This window comes from Colobus angolensis, unplaced genomic scaffold (genome assembly GCF_000951035.1).
Source record: "Colobus angolensis palliatus isolate OR3802 unplaced genomic scaffold, Cang.pa_1.0 Scaffold58, whole genome shotgun sequence".
In the NCBI taxonomy this organism is placed as follows: domain Eukaryota; kingdom Metazoa; phylum Chordata; class Mammalia; order Primates; family Cercopithecidae; genus Colobus; species Colobus angolensis.
Window position 1 is genome coordinate 11,883,258 of NW_012119376.1, and position 17,969 is coordinate 11,901,226.

The 17,969-nt window shown below is 37.0% G+C and overlaps 1 protein-coding gene across 6 annotated transcripts in view; it reads right to left on the minus strand.

Moving 5' to 3' along the window:
• Positions 1-17,969, minus strand: part of EYA4 (EYA transcriptional coactivator and phosphatase 4) — a 290,443-nt gene that overhangs the window by 33,818 nt on the left and 238,656 nt on the right. For all 6 annotated transcript variants that reach the window (XM_011962139.1, XM_011962138.1, XM_011962136.1 and 3 more), the window contains 2 exons: positions 12,928-13,064; positions 11,159-11,242 (listed from right to left, as the gene is read on the minus strand). In XM_011962139.1, coding sequence (XP_011817529.1) covers positions 11,159-11,242; positions 12,928-13,064 — 221 coding nt within the window. The remainder of the gene's footprint in view (positions 1-11,158; positions 11,243-12,927; positions 13,065-17,969) is intronic.

The following is a 17,969-nucleotide window of genomic DNA, read 5'->3' on the forward strand; positions in this document are numbered from 1 at the left end:
GTTGCTTCCAAATCTTGGCTATTGTGAAAAGTGCTGAAACAAACATAGGAGTACAAATACCTCTTCGATATACTGATTTTCTTTCTGTCGGGTATATACCTAGCAATGAGATTGCTGGATCATATGGTAGTTCTATTTTTAGTTTTTGAGGAACCTCCAAACTGTTCTCCATAGTGGTGGTAGTATTTTACATTCCCAAAAACAGTGTATGAGGGTTGCATTTCCTGTACATCCTCATTGGCATTGCCTGTCTTTTGGATATAAGCCATTTTAAGTGTGGTAAGATGGTATCTCATTGTGGTTTTGATTTGAGTTTCTCTGATGATCAATGATGGGAACACCTTTTCATGTACCTGTTTGCCACGTGTATGTCTTTTGAGAAATATCTATTCAAATTTCTTGACCAGTTTTTATTCAGATTATTAAATATTTTCCCATTGAGTTGAGTTCCTTATATGTTCTGCTTATTAATCCCTTGTATAATGGATAATTTGCAATATTTTCTCCTATTCTGTGGATTATCTCTTCACTTTGTTGACTGTGTTCTTTGCTGTGCAGAAGCTTTTTAACTTGATGGCTCCCATTTATCCATTTTTGCTTTGGTTGCCTGTGCTTGTGGGGTACTGCTCAAGAAATCTTTCCCCAGTCCAGTGTCCTGGAGAGTTTCCCCAATGTTTTATTGTAGTAGTTTCATAGTCTGAGATCTTAGATTTAAGTCTTTAGTCCACTTTGATTTGATTTTTGTATGTGGCAAGAGATAGGGGTGAGTTTTGTTCTTCTTCACATGGATCTCCATTATCCCAGCACCATTTATTGAAGAAACTGTCCTCTCCTCAATGTATGTGCTTGGTATCTTTGTAAAAAATGATTTCACTGTAAATGTGTGAATTCGTTTCTAGGTACTCTATTCTTTTCATTGTTTTATATGTCTGTTTTTATGCCAGTACCAAGTTGTTTTTGTTACTATCATTGTGTGTTATAATTTGAAGTCAGGTAATGTGATTCTGCCAGTTTTATTCCTTTTGCCCAGGGTAGCTTTGGCTATTCTGGGTCTTCTGTGGCTCTATATACACTTTAGGAATTTTTTTTCTATTTCTGTGAAGAATGTCAGTAGTATTTTGATAGTAATTGCATTGAACTGATAGAATGCTTTGGGTAGAATGAACATTTTAACAATATTGATTATTCTAATCCATGAACATGGAAGCTCTTTCCATTTTTTTGATTTATCCCATCAATTTATTATAGTTTTCACTGTAGAGATCTTTCACTTCTTTGGTTAATTCCTAGGAATGTTATTTTATATGTAGCTATTATAAATAGCATTACTTTTTAATTTCTTATTCAGATTGTTCACAGCTGGAATATAAAAATGCTACTGATTTTTGTATGTTGATTCTGTATCCTGCAACTTTACTGATTTTATCAGCTCAAATAGTTTTTTGATGGAATCTTTAAGCTTTTCTAAAAATAAGATTATATCATCTACAAATAAGGCTAATTTGACTTCTTCCTTTCCAAATTGGATGCCCTTTATTTCTTTCCATTGTCTAACTGCTCTAAGTAGGGCTTCCAGTACTATGCTGAATAACAGTGGGGCATCTTTGTTGTGTTCTAGATCTTAGAGGAAAGGTTTTCAATTTTTCCCCATTCTGTGTGATACCAGCTGCGGGTCTGTCACATATGGCTTTCATTGTGTTGAGGTATTGTCCTTCTATACTCAGTTTTTTGAAAACTTTTATCAGGAAAGGACGTTGAATTTTATCAAATACTTTTTCAGCATCAGATGAAATAATCTTTATGTGTTTGTCCTTCATTCTGTTGGTATGATGTATCACATTGATTGATTTGCATATGTTGAACCATCCTTGCATCCCTGGGGTAAAGCCCACTAGGGTCATGATGAATTATATTTCCAATGTGTTGCTGAATTCAGTTTGCTAGTATTTTGTGGAGGATTTTCACATCAATATTTATCAAGGATATTGGCCTGTAGCTTTCTTTTTTTGATGTGTCTTCGTCTGGTTTTGGTGTCAGAGTAACACTAGCCCTGTAGAATGAGTTTGGAAATAATTCCCTCCTCTGTTTTTTGGACTAGTTTGAGCAGGGCTGCTATTAGCTCTTCCTTAAATGTTTTGAAAAATTCAACAGTAAAGCCATAGGCTCCCAGGTTTTCTTTTCTTTTTTTTTTTTTGCTGGGGGACTTTTTATTACAGCTTCCATCTCCTGTTATTGGTCTGCTCACGTTTTGGACTTCTTCATGATTCAATCTTGGCAGCTTTGTATGTCTAATTATTGGTCCATTTCATCTAGATTTTCCAGTTTACTGGCATGTAGTTCCTCACAGTAGCCTCTAAGAATCCTTTGAATTTCTGAAGTATCAGTTGTTATGTCTCCTTTTTCATTTCTGATTTTATTACTTGAGTCTTCTCTCCTTTTTTCTTAGCGAGGCTGGTTAAAGGTTTGTCTATTTTATTTATTTTTTCAAAAAAACAACTTTTCATTTTGTTGATCTTTTGTATTTTTTTTAATTTCAATTTCATTTATTTCTTCTCTGATCTTTCCCAGTTCTTTAAGAACTGGGAAAGCATCATTAGGTTGTTTATTTGAAGTTTTTCTACTTTTCTTGATGCAGACAATTACAGCTATAAACTTTTCTTTTAGTGCTGCTTTCACTGCATTCCACAGGGTTTGGTATTTTGTGTTTCCATACTCAATTTTTTCTTTTAAGAAATTTTTAATTTCCTTCTTAATTTTTTTCATTGACCCATTGGTCATTTAGGAGCTATTGTTTAGTTTCTATGTGCTTGCATAGTTTCCAAAATTCCTCATTATTGATTTCTAATTTTACTCCATTGTGGTCAAAGATACTTAATATAGCTTCAATTTTTTTGAATTTTTAAAGACTTTGTATTGTCTATATACTATATACTAATATATAGTCTATCATTGAGAATGATCCATGTGTGTAGGAGAAGAATGTATATTATGCAGTTGTTGTATGAAATGTTCTGTAAATATCTACTAGGTCCATTTGGTCTAAGTCTGTACAGATTAAGTCCAATGTTTCTTTGTTGATTTTCTGTCTGGATAATGTGCCCAATGCTGAAAGTGGGGTGCTGAAGTCTCCAGTGACTATGGTATTGAGGTTCTCTCTCTCTCTTTAGCACTAATGATATTTGCTTTATATATCTGGGTGCTCCAGTATAGAGTGCATACACATTTAAAATTGTTAAATACTCTTGCTGATTTGACTCCTTTATTATTATATAATGACTTTCTTTTGTCTAATTTTTATTGTTTTTTTTTGTTTTACTTTTTGTGTTGAAATCCACTTTGATGGGTGTAACTATAGCCACCTTAGCTCTTTTTTGGTTTTCATTTTCAGGTAATATATTTTCCCATCCCATTATTTTCAGTCTCTGTGTGTCTTTATAGGTGAAGTGTGCTTCTTGTAGGCAAGAGATCAATGAGTCATGGTTTTTTATCTATTCAGCCACTCTATGTCTTTTGATTGGAGAGTTTAGTCCATTTACATTCAATGTTATTACTGATAAGTAAGGACATAGTCCTGTCATTTTGTTATTTGTTTGCTGGTTGTTTTGTGGTTTCCTCTTCCTTCTTCTTGTCTTCCTTTTACTAAAGATGACTTGTTTGTTTGTATGTTTTAATTTCTTGCTTTGTATTTTTTGGTGTATCTGTTGTATGTTTTTGATTTACAGCTATCATGAGGCTTGCAAGTAATATAACTCATTAATTGAAATTGATGGCAATGTAACACTGATTACATAAACCAAAAAACTAACAAACCACCAAAGAGAAACCTAATTTAAAAATCTACACTTTGAATCTGTCCCCCTGCTTTTTAACTATTTGTTGTTTCTATTTATATCCTATTTTACTGTCTATGTCTTGAAAAGTTGTCATTGTTATTATTTTTAGTTGGTTCATCTTTTAGTCTTTCTACTTAAAATATGAGTAGCTTACATACCACAATTACAGTGTTACACTATTCTGTGTTTTTCTGTGTACTTTATTGTTACCAGTGAGTTTCTTAACTTCAGATGATTCCTTACTGCTCATTAACACCTCTTTCTTGCAGATTGAAGAACACCCTCATGCATTTCTTGTAGGATAAATCTGGTGGTGATGAAATCCCTCAGTTTTTGTTTGTCTGGGAAAGTATTTCTCCTTCATGTTTGAAGGATATTGTCACTGGATATACTATTCTAGGGTAAATATATATATATACTTTTTTAATCCTTAAGCACTTTAAATATGTTATGTCACTCCCATCTAGCCTATAAGGTTTCCACTGAAAAATCTGCTGCCATGTACTGGAGCTCTACTGTATGTTCTTCATTTCTTCTCTTTCACTGATTTTAGGATCCTTTCTTTATTCTTGGGCTTTGAGAGTTTGATTATCAAATGCTTTGAGGTAGTCTTTTTTGGGTTAAATTTAATTGGTGTTCTAGAACCTTCTTGCATGTGGATACTGATATCTTTCTCTAGATTTGGGAAGTTTTCTGTTATTATCCTTTTGAATAAACCTTCTAGCCCCACTCCTCCATCTCCTGTTTATGGGCAATAACTCTTAGATTTACCCTTTTGAGGCTATTTTCTAGATCTTGTAGGTATACTTCACTGTTTTTTTTCCTTTTTCTTTTGTTTCCCCTGGCTGTGTATTTTCAAATAGCCTGTCTTCAAGCTCACTATTTCTTTCTTCTGCTTCATCAATTCTGCTGTTATGAGACTCTGATGCATTCTTCAGTATGTCCATTACGTTTTTCAACTCCAGAATTTCTACTTGATTCTTTTTCAATATCTTTGTTAAATTTATTTTATAGGATTCTGAATTCCTTCTCTGTTATCTTGAATTTTGTTGAGATTCCTCAAAAAAGCTATTTTGAATTCTCTATCTGAAAGGTCACATATCTCCATCTCTCTAGGATTGACCACTGGTGCCTTGTTTGGTGATGTCATGTTTTCCCGGATAGTCTTGATGATTGTGGATGCTCATCAGTGTCTGAACATTGAAGAGTTAGGTATTTACTGGAGTCTCTGCTTCTGGGCTTCTTTATTCCCGTCCTTTTTGGGAAGGCTTTTGAAGGAACTTGGGTGTTGTGACCTAAGTTTTTGGTCACTGTAATGCTATCTGCATTAAATGAGGGCACCCCAAGCCCAGTAATACTGTGGCTCCTGCAGACTCATAGAGATACCCTCTTGGGGGTCTTGGATAAGGTCTCAAAGAATTCTCTGGATTACCAGGCAGAGACTTATTTCTATTCCCTTACTTTCTCCCAAACAAATGGGGTCTCTCTCTTGTGTTGAGCTGCCTGGAGCTGGGGAAAGGGTGACACATAAGCACTTCTGTGACCACCACCCCGGGGCTGTGCTGGATCAGACCTGCAGCCAGCACAGGACTGGGTCACATTCAAAGCCTGTGGTAACCACTGCCTGGCTACCACCTATGTTTGCTCAAGGCTCTACAATCAGCAGGTGGCACAGCTAGCCAGGCTTGTATCCTTCTCTTCAGGGGGTCAAGTTCCCCCTGGTCCCTTGTGGGTCTAGAGATGCCATCTAGGAGCCAGGACCTGAATTTGGAATCTATCTGGTGCTCTATTAGGAATCTACCTGTTGCTCTATTTTACTGTGGTTGAGCTGGCACCCAAGCCACAAAATAAAGTCCTTCCCACTTTTCCCTACCTATTCTACAAGCAGAGAATTCTCTCCCATGATCACCACTGACTGCTCCAGGCCCATTGCAAGTACTGTCTGGCTATCACAGATGTTCATTCAATGCCTAAGGGCTCTTCAGTCAGCTCCTGGAGAATGCTCTCATGCCTAGGGCTCTCCCTTCAGGGCAGTGGGCTCCCCTCTGACCTAAAGGCAGGTGCAAAAATGCCATCCAAGAGCCATGGCCTGGAATCAGAGACCCCACATGCTGACTTGGTGCCCTATCCCACTGTTGCCAAGCTGGTACCTAAGCTGCAATAGGAAGTCCCCTTTATTCTTTCTTCTCCTTTTCTCAAGTAAAAGGAGTCCCTCTCCATAGCCACCACAGCTAGGAATGTGCTAGGTCATACCTGAAGCCAGCACATTTCTGAGTCTCACCCAAGGCCTGCGGCAAGTACTGCCTTGCTACTACTGTTGATTATTCAGAGCCCGAGGGTGATGAATCTTAGCAGCAGGAGATGAATCTTGTCAAGATTGGATCCTTCCTTTCAAAGAAACAAGCTTCCTTCAGGACATGTGTAGAAATGGTATCTGGGAACCAGGACCTGGAATTGGGGCCTCAGACTCTGCCTGGTGCCCTTTCTTTCTGTGACTGAGTTGGTATCCAAGTTGCAAGGCAAATTCCTCTTTACTCTTTCCTCTCCTCCCTCAAGTGTAAGGAATACATCTCTACTGGAGCTGTGAGCTGAGATGCCTGGGGCTGAGGCAGGGCTAGCACAAGCATTCCCTTGGCTGCCCTGGCTGGTGTCTCACCAGGTCATGTGTCTGCTGAGTCCACTGGCTTCAAGTCCAGCAGAGCAGCAGGACTTGTCCAGGAATTGTGGTCCTTGTGGCCTAAACTGCCTGGACCCCAGAGCACTTCATCCCATGGTGGTGATGCTTTGCCAGAACTCAGGTTCCCACAGCTGAGATGGGAGATTCTTCTCTGGCTAGGACTGGTCTAAATGCCCCCTCCATGGGTGTTGGCTAAGTTCTACCCAGTGTTGCTTTCTGCTGTGAAAGGGCACTGAGTTCCAATGCAAAACCCTACACTGACTGAGCTCTTCCTCCCCCAAGTGCACAGATTCTCTCTCTGTGTCATTTGGCTGCTGCTGGAAGACTGGCGTGGGGTGATGGTGTGGGCAATTCAAGACTATCTTTTCTACCCTCTTCAGTGCCTCTCAAAACTAGGTATTGTGTGATTGCTCACCTGGTTTTTGGTTCTCACGAAGGTGCTTTTGTTGTGTGGATACTTGTTCAATTTGGTATTGCTGCAGGGAGGACGATCAGTGGGGGTTTCTATTTCGCCAACTTGTTCCACCTCCTTCCCTTTACTTTGTAGTATTCTCTGTCTTGTTTACAACCTTCCAGCCGCACTTGACTTCATATTCCTGGAACGCTGGAAGATCAGCACCCACTGCTGGAATGCTCTTCCCAATTCTCCCTCTCTCCTCATTTGTAGGGCTAGCTCCTCTCAGTACCAATGTCACTTCCTCAGTCACATACCCCAGTCACTCATTATACGACCTAGTTTTATCTTCTTCACAGAAGTTACCACTATCTGAAATGTGTTTTTTGTTTTGTTTTGTTTGGTTTGTAAGCTCCATGAAAGCAAGAAGCATGTCTATTGATATTACTAAATATTTGTCAAATGCAGTCTGTCCGAGGAGCTCTAGTTTACCATGTTTCAGTTATGGTTTGTGGTGAAGCTGAAGCTACCCAGCGTCATCTCTGTCCCATCTGCAGTGAACCCTGAGGTGTATGTGGTCCACAGCTTCACAAGATGGGCTTTATTTAGCTACCTCTCAATACGCCAAGATAGTAATTTCTTACTGGCTAAAAGGCAGTGCCAATTTTCTGAATTATATTAAGAAAACTGTCAACGATAAAACAACTTCTAGAAAAAATATAAGCAATAATTCAATAAATAAGGCAATATAAGTTGTTTTTCATGGAATTCAATAAGGGTGTTTTTATTTTTATTAGAAAAAAATATATAGCCTAAAAACACTTTTACTTTAGTTTTCTTAAATTGCTCTGAGTAAAAACATTATTCAATGTGGTCAATCTAACAGATGGTGTTATTCCCATTTTACAAATTTTGAAACGGAATATTTAAGTAATTTGCCAGAGTCAGAATGCTGTCAGCATCAGAACTGGATTTTCAAACTTAAGTTTATCTGACTCGAAAGCTTTTGCCTTTCACCACCACCCTATTGCTTCTAAAATGTCAAACATCGGCTGAACCACATGATAGGTATCCTATAAATGTAAGTTTATCTTTCTCATCCCCTTCCAATAGTGCCTCTGATTCTTTCTGTACTCTGCCCCACCAGCAGGTACTGATGATTGTCTGCCATATTCTATTTCATGGAATATTTCTTAAGTTTTACCTCTTGATGAAAACACATCCCAAGTGTCTGAGAGAAGATCATTAAAATTACAACTTAAAAGAGAACTCACCCAACTGCATACGCAAAACCTCACTAAAATTGTCTTTACTCCTGTTCGGAAATATTAGTTTTCTATTGCATTCCCGGTATATTAACTGTCTAGGCCATGCGATGTGCTGTGGCAGAAAGAACATGGGCTCTGGGGTCAAAGAATCTGGGGCCCCAGGACTCATCTCTGCCATTGACTGGTTGTGTGGCTGTGGACACATTTTTATTACTTCTCTGTATATGTTTCCTCATCTATAGCTTTGAGAGAACAGCCTACCCCTTCACACTGTGGGATGCTTCCTGCCTGGCACATCATGAGCCTTCCATAAAGGTTAGTTTCCTTCTTCCCCTCACTTTGCCCCACCCTTTTGGTATTCTCTACTGTTTTAACCTTCTGGAAGTATAGAGGATGCACAGACAGTCTCTATTTTGTATTTGAAAAAAAACCTTTAAGGGCAGTACTTTGGAAAAATAAAAGTTGTATGTTGAAATGAGTGCTGCATGTTCCATCGACATCCTGGGAGCTGACAGGATTATTTCCATGATGCAGCAGGGCTGAGAGAAGTTGAACTTTGCTTTTGGAATTGCTCTTAAAGCTAGTTTATGAGTAAATTGAGAAAGGCAGCTTCATTACTTTATAGCATTTTTGACAAAAATAAAACAAATGTATACAGTGACAGTTTTACCATGCTCCTTATCACTGCCTTGGGTCCAAATGATCTTATTATTTTTAAAGATCAAAATGACCACAAAAGGATAAAGATGTGAAGCCAGGAAATATGTCAAAAGGCTAACGATAATTCCAAAAGATGAGTTCTAGCACTGAGTTGGCACAATGGGGGCAACATGGATACTTAGGTATAACCCCTCATGGTGACTATTTTATAGGAATCTTTATTTGGGCCAATCTGCTTATTAGATTTTTTATTTTAAACACTTATCTAATATGAAACTTAGCTGCACAAAAATATTGCAATCAGTTCAACAGGATTTACTGTGTACTTCTGATAAGCCAATACTACTTAGAAGAAATCCTTCAGATTATTGTCTGGAAACTTTATGGTGCACACTTCATCAGTAGTAGACTATTAAGTGTGTACTCCAAATTTCTGTATAATTTACTGATACATTATATACTTATATTTTAATTATGATCTTAGGGTAAGCCCTCATGAATGGGATTAGTGCCCTTATAAAAATACACAAGAGTTTGCTTTCTCTCCTTTTCTCTCTGGTCTCCACCATGTGAGGTGGAGGACATGGCAAGAAGACTGCCATCTGTCAACCCGGAAGCAGGCCCTCACCAGAATTCAATCTGTTGACAGGATGACCTTGGCCTTCTCAGCCTCCAAAACTGTGAGAAATAAATGTTTGCTTTTTAATCCACCTAGTCTATGGTGATTTGTTTTAGTAGCAGAGCTAAGACAATGTATTTATAAAGTATGTGCATTGTGAAACAGATAATAAAAATTAATCAATATGAGATACAAATGTATGTATGTGTATGTGTGTATTCATTCTAATATTTCCTTTCTTTATCCCAATGGAGTGGCCTGTATGTCTGGTGTACATGTATACATCCTGCTTTGTAGAAGATTGCTTTAGATGATACTTGTGATAAAGGGGTAACGCTTCTTGTAAATGGTTGTTAAACAAAACTGTTACCTTCAAATCTGTTTAGCAATATCCATTACCTATACCAAAACCAAATGACAATGCAGATTCACCCAAAGTGTAATTTAGGAAGACTAGACTTGAATGCAATTTTATCATTACTTCTCCAGAAGACAAAGCTTAATATAGTTGCTAAAAACTGCATGAGCATGAGATATTATCAAATAATGGAATGCTACGAAGACACAGGAAGACATTTCTGTAAGTGTGATATGTAAAGGAACCAAAGACACAACTCTGAGCACAGTAACTGACAGTGGGCCAACACGTTCTCAGTTGGCTCTAGTTTGATTATGAGCCCTAGAAAGTTTAAGACTTAAACAGTTATGGCTTAAACAGCTGTGTTTCCAGCCACAAAGCCTGTTAGAGTTGCATCAGTCTTCGGAGAAGCACTCACAGAGGCTTGTAACAATGATGTTACAAGAAGCTAACTATAAAAATAGATGCCGGGCATGGTGGCTCACACCTGTAATCCCAGCATTTTGGAGGCGGAGCGGCAGGCAGATCACTTGAGGTCAGGAGTTTGAGATCAGCCTGGCCAACATGGTGAAACCCCGTTTCTACTAAAAACACAAAAATTAGCCAGGGGTAGTGGCAGGCACCTGTGATCCCAGCTACTTGAGAGGCTAAGGCAGGAGGATTGTTTGAGCCCGGGAGGCAGAGGTTGCAGTGAGCCAAGATCATGCCACTGCACTCCAGCCTGGGGGACAGAGTGAGATTTTGTCTAAAAAATAATAATAAAAAAATAAAATGAATAAATACATAAATAAAAGAAAAAATAAAAACGATAGCAAGAGAGAAAGGCAGGTGAGGCATGAGACCAAAGTTATCACTAACTTTGTATATGGGAGGGGGTGTTACCTCGGTTGCTGTTCATATGTGTACTCAAGTTACAGAAAAACACTCATTCATAAATCCAAAAGATCTGTCAGATGAAAGATTACTCGCTATTGCTATACAATTGCAACAAATTAGTTCAAAAAATTTCTTAAAGCTCTTTTATTGGGGATAATATATGCTTTCATAATGTTCTAAAGTCCATTTCGATTTACGAGTTTTTTTCTAAAATAATGATATGAGACTAAGAAGCTTGGTCTGGATGTAGAAAACTCAGTCTTTTTGAAGAAATAGCAAGGAATTCAATTTATAATAAGCTTTGTTAAATTTGCCAGTTCACATTAAAGAACTATAAGACACTAGAAATATATAATTAAGAGAAGATTTCAGACTGCAATAAAAAACACTCAAAAGCATTTTTAAATGGCCCTTGATTTTAAACCAAAAAAAAAGTATAACAAGTTTTCTTGGAGTAATGTTGGATTTCTTACCTTGCCATACTTCTGTGCATAAGACCCGGTGAGCAGTGAGTGAAAAACAATGATGGTTTCATCCAAATCCCAGACAAACACACGCTGAAGACAAAAAATAAATATCAGAAAATTTAAAAGTCCAAGGAAACAGAAATCTATTTTCAAGCAGAAAATGTCTCCCTTCCTTGTTAGAGATCATTTTGATCCAAATCTAACTCCTATAAAGCCTGAGGAGCAGGAATTATACAAATAATTATAAGCTTAAGAGTCAGATGTCCTTACTTGAATAAATTAATCCATACATTTACTTGTAGTTAACACCAAAAAGAGATACATTCAGACTTTATGATAGAAGCATGCTTGAAACTCTACATATTTTAAAGTTTTATACCTTAGGGATTCATAAACTTTCACAATGTATGCAAAGAATTAGATTTTAAAGAAATATTTAAAAGAATCAATGAGTAACCACTAAACAGAATTGTCAAGTATGGATCCTGGGGTCATATTAGGCCAACAGATATGTTGGACTTCCTGGAGTTTTGAAAGATTTCAATTGTGAATTAACATTTGAAAACTAGGCAATTTCCCACAAACTTCAGAGTTTTGACTGTAGCACAGCAACTAGAAGTTGTGGCCAGGCTGGTTGCCATTCCTACATGGCAGTGACAGGCAGGTCCCTCAGAATGTGCCTTCACTCTGAGCTCCCCACAGTCTGCTGGGCAACTCAGCCCGGTCACTCATTTATATCACCTGTCAAGTTCTTGAGGCGATGTGAACTTGCTGCTGTTGTTCAAGAAAAGGAAGTTATCTCTTATAAAGAAGCACAACGTCTGTCATTTGATTTTACGAAATCTGGAAGTTCAATTTTTTTCTTAACTGAAGTATGTGGTATGTAAGTAGTAACATATTATGGTTAAGAATAGTTTCTCCTGATGTTTTATAATAAAAATCAACCCTGCTTAGTACAGAGATATCTCAAAAGAGCTTATAAATAGAAAAATGACATATAGTGAAATTTTCAGATACACAAATTTTAACACATATTATTAAATGATTGAAATATGTCCTATTTTTAGAAGATGAATTTTTCTTTCTATACAAATTACTTTTATCTTTTGAAACCTAATGACCCATTTGGACATCTTTCATTACTTTAATGCTATGAAATACAGGGATACACAGAAAAATATCTCACAAACAATGGCTATATTTTTAAAATTTGCTGGTGCCAATTTAGATCAAAACATGCAATGATCTCAGGCCAAGAATTTGCAGAGCCATATCATCTTTATACTGTTGTTTTTAATTTTGCTATGATAATGGATGGAATCTCAAACTTCAGAGATGTAAAATGCCTATGACAAAGTGGGTCCATTCAATTCATTATATATCTTGTTTTTTTTTTTTTTTTGAGACAGAGTCTTGCTCTGTCACCCAGGCTGGAGTGCAGTGGTACCATCTCTGCTCACTGTAAGCTCCGCCTCCCAGGTTCATGCCATTCTCCTGCCTCAGCCTCTCTAGTAGCTGGGACTACAGGCGCCCGCCACCATGTCCGGCTAATATTTTGTATTTCTAGTAGAAATGGGGTTCACTGTGTTAGCCAGGATGGTCTCGATCTCCTGACCTTGTGATCTGCCCGACTCGGCCTCCCAAAGTGCTGGGATTATAGGCGTGAGCATATCTTGTTTTTTAAGTTTGAAACATAATGGAACTGTAAGATAGAGAATGTATCATTCAGTGAAATAAAGCATCAAACGATAATCTTTGAGAATGAGTAGGCATACCTCCAGGTCGCTATCAGGAGGTGGGGAGGGATTATTTTTCCGGCCTCTTCCTCTGGACTTTGACCCAGAACTCCTACAGGTTCTCTCATCAAGATCTTTGATGGGTGTGGAGGGACTCTGCATGGTATCGAACTCTCCTATAGATAACATGACTTGTGTCAAGAATAGTACTTCATTATTAGATCAAGTATGAGTCTTCATTATTAATTATCTTAACAAATTCCTATACCATAAAACCTCCTTATGGCAAGAAAGAGATTTATAATACCAAGCACACACAAGTGAGTCAGAACTTTTGTAGTTTACACAAACTCCTACTAGTTTTAATCTATGTGATCTATCAAACTTGAATGTCTTTTCTATACCATATGCCTTCAATTTCCTGTCTATACCTTCACCTACATATTTATCTCCATTTAGATATGTCCTCACCTCCTTTTTTGTCACAGTTCAGAGAATGAGATGTCTTCTTCTGGATCAATTCCATCCCTCCACCTGCGAACCTGACTCCCAACCCCACCTCCTAGGAAGTCACGCTTCATTAGTCAAACCCTCTCTCATCTTCCCTTAGACCTCTCCCATTTCTTGGGGTCACTGATAAGTTTAAAAGTCCTTCCCTCTGACCTGCATTTCCATCTAGATACTATTTGCTTTCATTTTCTCTTTTAAATAACACTTCTTAAAATAGTACGTACTAGTGCTATATGACAGAAATACCATGTGAGCCACAAATGTGATCTTATATAAAATTTTAAAGTTTTTTATCAGCTATGTTAAAAAAAAGTACAAAGAGATATGTAAAATTAGTATTACTTATACGTTAATTGACCTAATATATCCATGTTATCATATCAGTAGGTAATCAATGTGTTAATGGACTCAATATATTCATGTTATCATATCAGTATGTAATCAATATAAAATTATCAATTATATGTTTTACATTTACTTTTTCATACTAAGTCTTTGAAATGTTGTGCAGCATTTTATGCTTAGAGCGGATCTCAATCTACACCAGCAACATTACAAGTGCTCAAGAGCCACGTGTGGCCAGTGGCTGCAGCACTGGACAGCACATCTGTCCCCACTTCCTGATATCCAATGTATCATAATCTAGCTTCAGTTCACCAAAACACGATAAAAATACTCCCGCTAAGAGTCCCCAGAAATCACCTTCTTGACAAATGCAATAGACAGACTCAGTCCTTGTCTTCCAGGATCTCTGTGCTGTGTGTGATTCTCTTAAACACCACCTCCTCGAAACTACTATTTGACAGCTGATACTGTGCCTCTCCTAGTTCTAGAATCACTCCGATCAGTCCTTCTCCATCGAGAAAACATTGGTTCCTGTACTTTTCCCATTCCTTATGAGCTAGTATGTCAGAATTCCATCATCTGATCACTGTCCTCACTCCACACAGTCTAGGGGATGTAACTCTCTCATGTGTTAATGACTCTATCTGTGATGACTCATACATAAACCTATACCTCCAACTAGGCCACATCCTAAGTTTAGACTTTTTATCTAATATTTCTAATATCTAATTAGACTTTTTAATCTAATATCTAATTAGACTTTTTATCTAATATTTCTGCATGTCCCATAGATACCTAAATTCTGAAATGATTAAAGCTTGTGAGAATGTATGTTAGGAGGTAGAGAGTACTGAGTAGTGGCAAACCTGTGGGAACAATTGTTAAGATAAACTGAGGCAACTGCGAGATACCGTATAACAAGCTGAAGAGTCAGAATTACTACATGAAGTCAAGTATTTTATTCAGTCTCTCTATTTCTCAGTTTCATAGCAGCTTTCTGGATTACTGAGGAATAAATCTGATTTATATTTAATTTGATTTAAATTATATGTATAAAGTGAAAATTTCTAAGACAGAAGGCAAACTACATTACATTTAAATTACATGATTTTGAAACGAAAAGATATTATGGCTATCATTTTTTATCATTAAATTTAAAAATTAAAATAAAATAATCCTCAGGACAACCAAGCAGTTATTAATCTAAATAAACAAATCTGAACGAACTAACCATCACTTTTTTTAAGAAATAGTAAATTTTACATTGCTAACCTCTAATATTTTCTTTGGGAAACACTGTGCATGTCAGGACATGATCAAAAAAATATGCCTGTGCTCCAAATATTATTTGCACTTAAAATCTTGCCAGCATAGTTCATTTCATAGGTCTATGTTATCACCTGGGTGACAGTAGATGGCACAGTAATAAGGTTTTTAAGTTATGGGGTTGAATATAGCCTTATCTTATAGTCAATCATGTTTCACCTTATTTGTACAGGCATTAAATTAGTCTTTAGGTGTCTGAATATACACCAACTTTTAAATAAAATAACATAAAACTTCCATTTTTAATTATTTTTGAAACAGAATTTTCCTGAGGTCACTATATTCCACAAACCAAACATCTGCTTTCAAATAAAATGGTGATTAAAATTAACCCTCACTTATAAAGCATGCATTTAAAAAACATTTTGGATGACATTCCATAAAACCTCTCCTTATAGTCATTATAGATCAACTTTCAGGTGTTAACTATCATAAGGCAACTTTGTTCTTGCCACAGCGCAAGAGCTGACAGGACAAAAACTTGAGAGGTCCCAGTCACGGGTGGTTGTAGGCTGAGTCCATAAAGAAGGAATTAGCAGGAATAATTCTGCTATTCAAATGAACTGGAATCCAGCAGCTGTCACAGCAAAGAGGTGAAAAGAGCAGAAGAGGAAAGGGAAAAGACTGTGGTTATAGGATGTATCTAGGTTTCAGTAAACCTAAGTCTTTATTCCCATTGATGCTTTTCAAATTACTGAAGAATCTTAAAAGGGCTCTAAGAATTTGGACAAAATATAGGCAGAAGTGTTTTGATGGGGGTAAAGACAGCCTTTTAAGAAAACTATGAAAGGTAACTCTACATTTATTCACCCCTTAGTACATGGCATGCACTGCTCTTTAAAATTTTTTTTTATTGAAATACATGTTTGGCTTCATTCACTGCTGTGAGATAATCCATATTCTAGCCTGGGACAGCAGTTGTCCTTTCCTTAATGTGGCTAGAACTTCTTCATGTATATATACTACACTGTATCTATTACAGTGTATCCATTCTGTTGCTGGGCATTTGAGTTATTCACAATTTTAGGTTACTATAAATAAAGCTGTTATATACATTCTTGTACAAGTCTTTGTGGATATAAGCTCTTAATTCCTCTTGGGTATGTATACCTGACAATGTGATTCCTGAGTCAGAAGGAAGGCATATGTTCATCTTTGACAGACACTGACCTTTTTCCAGTGTATTATTCTCTTTCCAATGTATTAATGACCATGCTAACCCATTGCCCATTTTTATTAATTTAAAGACAGTATTAGTTTACTCTCTTACCACAACGAGAGTTTCCGTTATTCCACATTCTTGTCAATACTTGATATTGTTAGTCTTTTTAATTTTCACCATTTGGGGTGTGTGATGATATCTCACTGTTGTTTTAATTAGAATTTTCTTGATGAGTAATTATGAAGAATACTTTTCCATGTTTCTTGCTCATTTGTTATCTTCTTTTTAATGAAGTAACTGTTAGATCTTTTGCCCATTAAGAAAACTAGGTTGTTTGTCTTATTGATTTGTCAAAGCTCTTTTTATGAACCTTTTATATATATATATATATATATATGTATGTCTGTATACATATGTATGTGTGTGTATATACGTGTGTGTGTATGTGTGTGTGTGACTCAAACCTTACTCCAACCAGTGAATTAGGTCCTTCATTATTGTCTTTTAATAATGGAGAAACTGGAGAAGAGGTAATTAATTTATCAAAATTAAATAGCTTGTATGATGCAACACTGGTATGATTGCAGAACTCCTGCTTTAACGATTTGGTTATACTTTCTCAGGCAAACAGCAATGGACTCTTCAGGTTACCAACAGGTCAAACCTAGATCTGCTTCTACTTATAAAAGAGTCATATAACAACCTACTAGAGAGAGAGAAAATATTTGCAAACCATACATCTGATAAAGGGTTAATATCCAAAATACATAACGAACTGAAACGACTCAATAGTAAAAAACAAATAACCCAAATAAAAAATGGGCAATGGGTTGGCATGGTCATCACTCAAAAGAAGACATAAAAATGACAACAGTTGTATGAAAAATACTCAACATGACTCATCATCAAAGACATGCAAATTAAAACTACAATGAGATACCACCTCACACCTGTTAAAATGGCTATTATCTAAAAGAAGAAAGATAACAAGTGTAGGAGATGCTGTGGAGGATGAAAATCTTGCACACTGCTGGTGGGGGTATAAATTAACACAGCCATTTAGTCCGTTTTCACATGGCTATAAAGAACTACTCGAGAGTGGGTAATTTACAAAGGAAAGAGGTTTAGCTGACTCAGTTCAGCATGGCTGAGGAAGCCTCAGGAGACTTACAATCATGGCAGAAGGGGAAGGGGAAGCAAGGCACCTTCTTCACAAGGTGGCAGGAAGGAGAAGGAAAGCAGAAGGAACTACCAAACATGTATAAAACTGTCAGATTTCATGAGAACTCACTCATTATCATGAGAACAGCATGGAGAAAACTGCCCCATGATTCAATTACCTCCACCTGGTCTCTCCCTTGACACATGAGGATTAGGGGGATTACAATTCAAGATGAGATTTTGGGTGGCGACACAGCCAAACCATATCAGCCATTATAGAAAACACTATGGAAGTTCCTAAAAACAGAACTACCATACGATCCAGCTATCACACCGCTGGGTATATAGCAAAGGAAATGAAATTAGTATGTTGAAGAGATTCTCTGCACTTTCATGTTCATTGCAGCATTATTCACAAATAGCCAAGATATGGAGTCAACCTAAGTGTTCATCAATGGATAAATGGACAAAGGAAATGTGGTATATGTACATTATGGAATGCTATTCAGCCATAAAAAGGAATGAAATTATGTCATTTACAGAAACAAGGATGGAACTGGAAGTCATTCTATTAAGC